General features: G+C 45.2%; 2 protein-coding genes across 2 annotated transcripts in view; one reads left to right on the forward strand and one right to left on the reverse strand.

Moving 5' to 3' along the window:
• TBC1D16 (TBC1 domain family member 16) overlaps window positions 1-10,000 on the reverse strand; it is a 116,667-nt gene that overhangs the window by 99,795 nt on the left and 6,872 nt on the right. The window contains exons 2-3 of the mRNA XM_085885126.1: window positions 3,301-3,562; window positions 1,742-2,615 (exon numbers count right to left, since the gene is read on the reverse strand). Of these exons, the coding sequence (XP_085741252.1) occupies window positions 1,742-2,615; window positions 3,301-3,469 (1,043 nt within the window). The 5' untranslated portion in view covers window positions 3,470-3,562. The remainder of the gene's footprint in view (window positions 1-1,741; window positions 2,616-3,300; window positions 3,563-10,000) is intronic.
• The window catches only part of CCDC40 (coiled-coil domain 40 molecular ruler complex subunit), a 191,596-nt gene that overhangs the window by 43,174 nt on the left and 138,422 nt on the right, over window positions 1-10,000 (forward strand). The gene's annotated exons all lie outside the window — the stretch shown is intronic.

Genomic DNA, 10,000 nt, shown 5'->3' on the forward strand with positions numbered 1-10,000 from the left:
GGTTCTGTCGGGCCATTCGTCATGCTGGCGATTCCATGCGCTGACTGTGGTTAACGTCATGGTTCAAACCAGTAGGCTTTGTACAAAGACGCCAAACAAAGCACAGTTTCTCAGCACTATTTCACGATATCGATTTCATAAAGCCTCCTTCTGGTACTGCTTCATCCTCCAATTCACAATTGACTAGTTTTCTCCGTCCAGCATCTGAGACTCATGGAAGAGCTGCAAGATAAATCACATACACGCATGCAGACAAATGCATGAGACAACAGCAGATGAGTTCAGACAAACAGCCGCTGAGAATGGGGTAAGTGAGGTAACTTCCCGGGGTACTCTGGTTACTGGTGATCCCATATTTACGACCGCTTCTGAGTTGCATTCAGCGAAGAAAACAAGGATACATTTCCTCCTCCCCGTTGATGCCAACCTATGGAGTTTGTCCATGTTCCTTTTATTAAATGTTGAGCATCAAGCAAGGAAGTAGCATGTGTCATTTTAAAACTCCTTTGGTATGACTCAGCAAGGGTCGAAATCAAACTGCCAACATCCCAGACTCAGACCAGATGCTCGAAGCATTATGCCATCAAGTCTGCATTCATTGTATATTAGTTGTGACTGTTGTGACTGCCCACCACAGTCTACACTGTCACATCAATCATGCAGACCAGCCTCGGTGGTGTAACGGTTGGAGTGTCCACTCTGTGTCTGGGAGGTTGGTGGTTCAAACCCTGGCTGATGCATCCCAAAAATTTTTTAAATGATATGTGCTGCTTCAATGCTTGAAACTCAGCATTTAAAAGGGCATGGACAAACAATCAGAAGTGGGTAATGATAGCACAGGTTTTGATGGGTCGAATGGACTCCCTCTGTATGTTGAAGTTCCTTATAAGGGAACTCATATTATTCTTTTGTGCTTGATCCAACATGTACTGCTGCCTTGGTTTCAGAATTCAGAGATTCTGTTGAAGCATTTTGTGAAATGATACTTTTAAGGCTTGGTTTAAGATAATCCCTCATAAAAATATTCCACCCCACTCCAAAGCTCCATAGTTCACTTTGCCACCATGGCCTGAAGTTTTTTGGCCAAACAGCTGTTCTTCACCACCATCTCAGATCATCCCCATCCAAAGCCATGATCTTTTCTACACCCATTAACTGCCCACCTCCTTCCAAATTTCCAGTTTTTCCATCCTGAGAGCTTGCTTCTGTATCCATCTTGTGCACCCCCTGAATTCTCCCCTACACATCATTCTTACCCAGATCCTTTGTTGGACTCCCTCCCTGCTGTACCTTTTGTTATGTTGCATCCTGATTCATTTTGTGTTCTCGCTGTTCTACGAACCTGGAGTTTGTATTAAAAAAAAAAAAATCTTGGTAAATCAGGGAAATTGTGCAAATTGTAAATACAAAGTTCACTTTCTGTCACCAACACTGTGACATGAGTTGTTTAATTTAGTACTTGGTTGAATGGTCTGTTTTCTCCAACAGTTCACAGTCTGGGATACAAACAGTTTGCTCATTCGGGCATGTGGGGTTGCTGGCCATTTGGGTGTGGTCATCAGAGTACGTCCTGTGGGTAGTCGTGAACCCAGAGGATGTGATAATATGATTGGATGTTATAATTTCATTTTATCTGCACTGGACAAATGAACAAGTGCGCAATGTAGATCTTAAAAGCAGTATCCCATAAATAACCCATTTACGACTATATTGACATGGAAAAATTGTTTAGAATACTCACGAAAAGAAAATCCGAAGTGACTTCATATGACCCAAGTCAACACTGAACACTGCATGCAGCTGTTCTCGTTCTTTGAGGTCTATGTCTTCATTCTTCTTCATTCCAGGTTTAGTTTCATGCTCAGGGGTATTGCCACCATTACTTTGACTAAAAAAGCGGTTCAACTCTCCAAAATCCATGGACTCAAAGGAACTCGAAAAAGCATCAAAAGTGTCTGATGTTGAATGCATGGTTTGAGATCCATTAGTTAATGGGATGACAAGGTCAGAAGGAGTCCACGATTGAGATCCAGTTGTCTGTGTGTCAGGGTGACTCAATCGTCCAGCAAAGGTCCAATGCACTGGCTTCATGGCAGGTTGATTCTGCTGACATATCTCAGAAGTAAAAGGTTCATAATTTTCTTTGCTTCGAGAACACAAAGTACCTTCGGGAAAACAGATATCAAGAGCTCTATCATGGTCATCTCTGGAATCCAATGAAGTCAGTGCACACAAAGACAGCTCTTTTTCACAGAAGCCCCCAGTGTTATGTTGGCTCTCCTGAGATGTCACCGAAACCTCAGGAAAACTCGAGCTATTCGATATGGGTAATGAGTCCAGTTTGTTTAACGATTGCAAAAGTAGTGCAGAATCTAGAGACAGACCCAGTCTGTTGGTAGCAGATGTAGCAGGTGTTCTTTCAGTCAAAGTTGATATGCCTGCAATAGTTTTGCGGCGGCGAGTTGCTTCACTATGATTGGCACGATGGATGGGAGAACCATCGGGTGTGATATAACGGAGCGCCTCCTCATCTTCCCGTCGGATGCGCGAGTTGGGAATCCAGGAAAGAAGCAGAGAACCGTCATGCCCACCTTCTTTTTGTATGCACAGGTAACCTGGGGAAATATTTGTGCAAGAGATAGCAAGTTTTCTTCTGTAAACAAATATCTTATAGTTTGACAACTTTCGTAGGGTGGTTTTGCCATCATCTTACTGTTGAACATAAATGACAATGCATTTACAAGAAAAGTGCTTAAATTGCTGAAAGATGTCCCACTGACACTTTAATGACCACTATACTCAATAAGGCCAAAAAAAAAAAATGTTGCATTGGCGGAACGGGTCACTGAAAAATAGGGTAGGTCGGTCGGGATCTTTTTTTATTTTTATTTTTTCCTAATAAATCCCTCCCAAAATCTCCCCCGGCTCGAGTACCACCCTTTTTGTCGGCGGGTTCTGTCCGAAACACTTCCGGGTTTTTGCGATCGCGATCGCAATCAACAAGATACTTGAAAACGATAGCGAAACAACAAAAATAGCAATAAAATAGGGTCGGCAAAATTTTTCGATAGCAAAAAAACAAAAAAAAACGTAGGGTCGGCGGAATTTTTAGGGTCGGGCGGGTTACGCCAATGCAACTTTTTTTTTTTTTTGGCCTAACGGCCATGTGTCTTAGACAAGGTGTTCTGTCCATAACATGTCTGCAATTCCACAATTATGGAAAAGTAAATAAACAGGAATACATTTATGGATCAGCAAATGCCCCTGCTAGAATAATTTATTTTTAAAAATGAACCTTACCAGGATAATGAAGTTCTTTTCCAGCATTCAATTCCTCTGGTGGATGGACGCACACATTGTTTTTGGAGTAAACAATGCCCCCTTGTTTGTGCGCTGATGATTCTGATGTTCCCAACAATTCGGTGGAAAGCAGTGTTGAAGCACGGCGCAGAAGATGTCCAAAGGACATGGTAAGGAGACATACAGAAGAGTTGTGCCCAGAGAGATAATCGCTCTCTGAGGCAAAAGTCTCTCTGTTTTTTGCGCCGGAGTCAAACGCCACCTGTTCAGCCCCAAAATATACCAGTGGTTTGTAAGTACGAGAGGAAAATAGAGGCAAGACACAGAGGCAACATCATATGTAAATTCCAAAAAGCAGGTCAAACACCCTGCCTAAGGCTGACACACAAGTTGGGAAAAGAAAAAGGTAGCAGTGAGATTGCCAAGAATGGAAAACGGGGTAGAGAGACATATCTCACCCTGTAGGCCCTAGATAGCTGTACATAGCAGGCACAGGCTCGCAAAGATTCGAACTATAACAACCTTACAAAACAAGTTCAAATACAAAATTGGCAAAAGGGAAGATGTGTAATTAGCCTCCATAATAGTCACTGTCAGATTGCTGTGAAGTTCAAGTTCATAAAAAAAAAATTAACAAAAGTGATGACCTCATGTTAAATGGTAATAAGATAGCAAAATTAAATTTGGTTTGCATGAACAACAAACAATTAATACTGTGGCTTGAAAGAAAAAGCAGATTTAGGGATACGATTAATTCTTTCAAGACAGCATGTAAAAGAGAGCAGGACATAACATGTATGCCTTTTTCAAGACAGCCTGCAAAACAGCTTAAAATTAAAACAGCACTCGCTAGAGCGCAGACCTCCGCCAGGCTGAATAGTTTACGTTTGGTATCCCACTGATAGGCCCGATCTAGATCTAGACCTAAACCAAAATCGAATCAGCTTGTTCTTGTCACCTAACCAACTAATCCCCCAAATTGTGTCATAACTTGTCCATGACTTTTTGAAGCATCACACTATATGTCATTTTTGGCCCCATATCTCAATGGTGAAGAATCATTTTTCTAAAAAAAATTAAAAAAAATTCTCATATTAGGATCTGTATTCAGATCTTCACTAAAATTGAATCAATTCTTTCTTATCACACACCCGACCTGTCCACCAAGTTTCATCCGAATCCACCCACAACTTTTTGAGTTAGTGTGCTATATATAGTTTTTGGGGCTGTCTCTCAATGGTGAAGAATCATTTAAAATATTCTGGTAGCCAGATCTGGATTTGGATCTTCACCAAAATCTAATCAATTCGTCCTTTTCACACACCCAACCTGTCGACCAATTTTTTCGGAATCGATCCACAACCTTTTGAGATACCTTGTTCCCAGAGAAACAGACAGGGGTGAAAACATAACCTCCATCCACCCTAAGTGGCGGAGGTAACTATGGAGTTCATAGAACACCTTACCCCACACAGAGTTCACATATACAATTCAAATGAACTAAAATAAAGATCTTAAACATCATTTAAAAAAAATACAAACATTTAGTACCACTGATGCAGTGGCTATTACACCGCCCTATCTAACACGTTACATTAGTTATTTGTGCCTGTTGTTTGTGTCCTTTATGACGTCCTTAAAAACAGTATATTTCCTGTTTGGAATGATTTTCAATTTTGTTTTACTGCCAGACAGGCAGGCAGAGGATAAATATCATCTCACTCCTCTCTGCGTGTGTGCAGTTGGGCCAAACTCAGAGCCAAGGTACAGTAATACCTCGATTTATGAACAACATGCGTTCCTGAAAAGTAGTTCTTAAATCGAAAGTGATTTTATAGATATATATTGTTGCCGTTCTGGAAACCGCATGCCTCCAAGGCAATGGCATCCAACATACAATGATCCCCAGACAGTTATTTCATTTGTATACATGCAGTTAGACCTACCCCTCATGTCTAATGGGTTGATGGGACGAAGTGCGTTGCATGGGTCTTATAACTCGGTCTAATTATATCTCCATTTTTCATTCAATCTCTATCTTCATTCCAACTCTTTCCTCTTATTCATGAAATAAATCAAGATGGCAGACACCAGTACATTTATAGTGGAAGAGAGGCTGGGTGCAGTGATATGGCACCATGAGAGGAGAAACACAAACAAGACGATGACACAGGTGCAAGAATACTGCATCTAAGGGGATAGTAGAATCATACATTAAACCACGATAACAGACACGCGTGCAGCCCAGCAAAACCTCCACTCACTGTACAGGACGCACGCGGCATGCCCTTTCATTCAAATCTGCATCTGGTACTTATATCTATCTTCTTTTAACCCAAATCTGCATCTACTACATATACATATACATATTGTTGCGGATTTCGCGCCCGCCGGCGTGCGACGGCCACGTAACTCGAATCGCGGCACGTCGCCCACCGGACGGACAATCCAGTCGTGACCCTCTCGGACTAACGCCGGGAACCAGTCACGGGTGGACCTTTCGGTCTCACCGCGATCGAGCCAATCAGCCCCCGCGTGGGATAGGGTTGCTCGCCAAATTCGAACTACCTAAGTACCCACGCGGAGGGTAGACCGGGCGATCGCACCTCGCCGCAGGTCGACTTCGGACACGGGCCACTTAAGCGACCCGTTCCGTACTATCAGAATAACCGAGCGGTGTTATCGTCGACCTCGACGGTTCGATTAATTATCGGGCGTATTCAGCCCACTACCAACCCTTTACGTGAAGCAAGATGGGGATTCAATGGAGGAAAAGACGAAGCGAAGCGGGAGAACAGTTCAACAATAAAGCACATTTATTCGCGGCACACGGGAAGCACACAAATACAATTCCACCAAATGCACACAAAAAAGAAAACACACTTCCATTTACACAAAAAGCAAACATAAAAGTGAAAACACAGTGCAGAGCTAATACCGACTACCGAGCACACGGCAACACTTATACAATTCTACTTCACAGACGGCGCCGACAACACATACCCAAAACCAAGGAAAAGAAATCCCCCAAGAATGAGGTAGGCCTGAGGCCGAGACCGGGTCGGGCCTACCCGTCTGGTGATGAGACGCGGAGCGGCGATGGCCCCGCAACCCGCGGGCCTCGTGGACAGTGCCTGGCAGGGGGTGGGAACGGGGCCCCCTTGGTCGCACTATCTCAGCGCGGGGGGAAACAGGAGGGGGTTGCTGATGCTCGGGGTATAGAGGATCTTTATTATATGCGACGAGCGTCTCCACCTCGGCCAGGTCGCGCTGTCGGCCTCCCTCGGGTGCAGCTTCCTGCACGACGCGAGCACCCCCTCGTCTGGTGTCGCCGCCTTTCCACAGCTCCGTCCCCTCCGTTCCGACTCCAACGCACACGACGAGCAGCTCCACCGCCCGCGAAGTCTTGACCCTTTGCTTCCGACTCTCCTCTTCTTGACTCTCCGACCTCGTTCTGCTCCTTCTCTCGTTCCGACTCTGACTGACGAACACCGTCCTTTTATCCCCCCGTAACTTCGCCTTTGACCCCCTCCCTTTGACCTTTCACCTCGCTCCCCATTGGCCCGAGAAAAAGTGGGCGTGAAGGCTTTTTGATCCACAAATTTGCATATATCGATCGTTCTGGAGGCGGGGCCAAATCGCCCTCGCTCACCGATTGGACGGCAAAAAGTGGGCGTGTGTCGTTTTTGATCCGTTTTTGAAGCAGAAAATCCGTGATTTTGTACACGCTGTTCAACGTGCGCCCTACACGAGTCCAGCATCGGTGCCCATGAGTGGCGCGAGATGACGGTGATGCGATGGTGGCGAGTTGTGACGGTAAAGGTCGTGGCGGTTGTGGTGAAGCGGCGTTGTGGTTGGTGGTTGTTGTTGTGGTTGTGATCATGGCGGTTGGTCCAAAATAAAGATAGTAAAAGAAAAACGGCTATCCTGAAGAGTCGCAGCACGTATAAATGACATGTATTCCCACTAGACAACGGGTTTGGGCCTAACTACACATGCACTTACCGAGATACCTCACCTAAGGGACCTGAATGGTGGTTTGCGAATCTGGTAACCACAACAATATATATATATATATATATATATATATATATATATATATATATATATATCTTCTTTTCAACCCTGATTTATATCCAATCCTTTCCTTCAATCCATGACACAGATCGGGGCTGGCACTGCGCTCAGGTGGTGTGGATCACCACTGTGATAAATAGCCACATGCACGACAACAGACACACGCGCAGCCCCGTGATAATTACCATTGCACTGTACGGGATGCGCACGACACACATCTTTATTCGGGTCTGCCACTGATTTACAACGGCATCTTACCATCGATCTTCGCTCGCCACCTCGGCCACCAATATCTCCCACAAACGGCAGAGGTCATCCCACACCTCCGCCTCAATGTAATCACCACCAAGCAGGCACACATGCACGGTCCAGATCGCTCGGGTGGCATGGCGTATGGACGGAGCAAGCGCATTGACCAGCGCCAACCACAGATGCTGGGGGTGCCCGAACAAGCATGCGGGGCCGACGCAACCCTCGGCCTGTCGCCAGAACATAGCCTGGGAGTTCGGTGCAAGGCGATTCATATCGCGGTATTCGGAGCAAGACAATTCCACAGCTCAGCCATGTCTCGCCGGATTTACAAATGAGACCACTTCCAGCCATATGGGCCGGGCAGCACAAGGCCAGGGTCCAATTGGAGTGTACGATTCGGGTGACGACGAATCGCTTCGGGTCGTTACCGCTACCCTCCACCATGGACCTTATAAAAGGCAGATTGCAAAGCCGTTCAAAAAGCTGGGATCTCAACATTCGCCTGTTGCTCCACCTTCCTGGCCTGTCTTCTTGCCTGCTGGCTCCGCCTTCTCTCCACTGGCTCCACCCACCGCCTTCTCGCTTGCTGACTTTCCCGCCTTCTCACCTGCTGGCTCCACCCACCACCTTCCCTGCCTGTCAGCTCTGCCTATTCTCTGGACCGGTGCACGTGCTGAGCCCGGCACAGTAACCAAGCAGGAGACAACACGCCGACTCTCAAGGAGGGATCGCTCAGCAGAGCGTCCCCCAAAGTGTACTGGGTAGCGCGGCCGGCTGACTGTGCAAGGTATTGTGAGACCGTTAACCCTCATCTCCTCCCCTTTATCGGGTTTTGAGTGTGTGTGTGTGTGTGTGTGTGTGTGTGTGTGTGTGTGTGTGTGTGTGTGTGTGTGTGTGTGCGTGTGTGTCATGGCACCTGTCCTTGCCTAAATTAAGAGTGTAGAAGAAATATATTAGGATAAGTCTGCTCTGTGTCCGCTTTAGTAAGATTCTTGCTTTGTTGTCGCACCCCAATAATTCCTTACTATCCCTGCTTACATACAACAATAAATCCATTCACTATGCCACATATTTTTCCTCGCCTGTCTGGAATAAATGATTGTGTAGAAATGTTCCCAGCTCGTTTTTGTGTTTTCTTTCATTGATCCAGCATGGTCCGTATCCCAGCCTAGCTGGGACTTAATCTCCCAACGATCTGCTCTACTAGCCGGTATGTTCCTTGGCAGTGTCGCTCGTCTGAATCTGACCCAGTAAGGTGACACGGTTCGGACAAGGCATACCGAGGGCGTGCCCCTCGGTAATTAGGTCATGTGATTATTTAGGTTACGGTTAAACCTTAGACGAAGGACCCTAGGTCACGTGGTTGAGTTATTGGCTTTCACGGTCGATTAGCGACCCGCCGCGTCACGGAGTTATCGGTGTGAGGCGGCCTGCGATTCCGGAGAGTCTGATGGGAACCTGAGACAGCTTCCCTCCCTCATGGTCTTCTCAGCCCGACCCCGGGCCGCAAGAACATATATATATATATATATATATATATATATATATATATATATATATATATATATATATATATATATATATATATATATATATATATATATATATATATATATATATATATATATATACACATATACAGTAGACTACTCGTAAGTCATCACCATCGGGACCGAGAAAAAAGTGACGACTTAGACGTGTGACGACTTACGCGTGTGCGAACATTCATGACTGTGGGGTGAAGGATGAAGTCGCGCGTGGCCTGGACACGTACATGTGAGTGGGCGTAACAATCTCTAAGCCTGCTATTGTACCAAAAGGGAAACACAATCCTCGGGGCATAGGTGGGGGTTCATTGGTGAGTTGGATAGTGATTAAGCAAAGATGGAATTCATGAATCAGTTTATCAAAAGTAAAGATAATGAACAACTGTATGACAACTCATATACCATCGGTGATGGTATATCACCATTGACAAATGTGGAATGAATTGCTGTTGGAATTCATTGGAATGAATGTAGAATGAGTTTTCATATGGAATGAAAACTCATATACCATCGACAAATGTGGAATGAATTGTTGTTGTAATTCATTCATTGGAATGAATGTAGAATGAGTGTAGAATGAGTTTTCATTTGGAATGAAAACTCATATACCATCGACAAATTACATGACACACAGTCATCGTGGTGATGACAACCACTCAATGCCTATGTGTAAGTGAGTGCGGTGATGTACAAAACAAGCCAATATAAAACCATGGATCGGACTTCAACACGAAGCTTGATCGATCCTTTACTCCTTCGCCAGACTGCATTGCGCAGCCTGTCTACCTCTTCAGATGCATGTGGGATGGCGCACTCACTGAGCT

The sequence above is a fragment of the Eptatretus burgeri genome, chromosome 6, assembly GCF_056783735.1.
Source record: "Eptatretus burgeri isolate ZD-2024b chromosome 6, Ebu_testis_v1, whole genome shotgun sequence".
In the NCBI taxonomy this organism is placed as follows: Eukaryota; Metazoa; Chordata; class Myxini; order Myxiniformes; family Myxinidae; genus Eptatretus; species Eptatretus burgeri.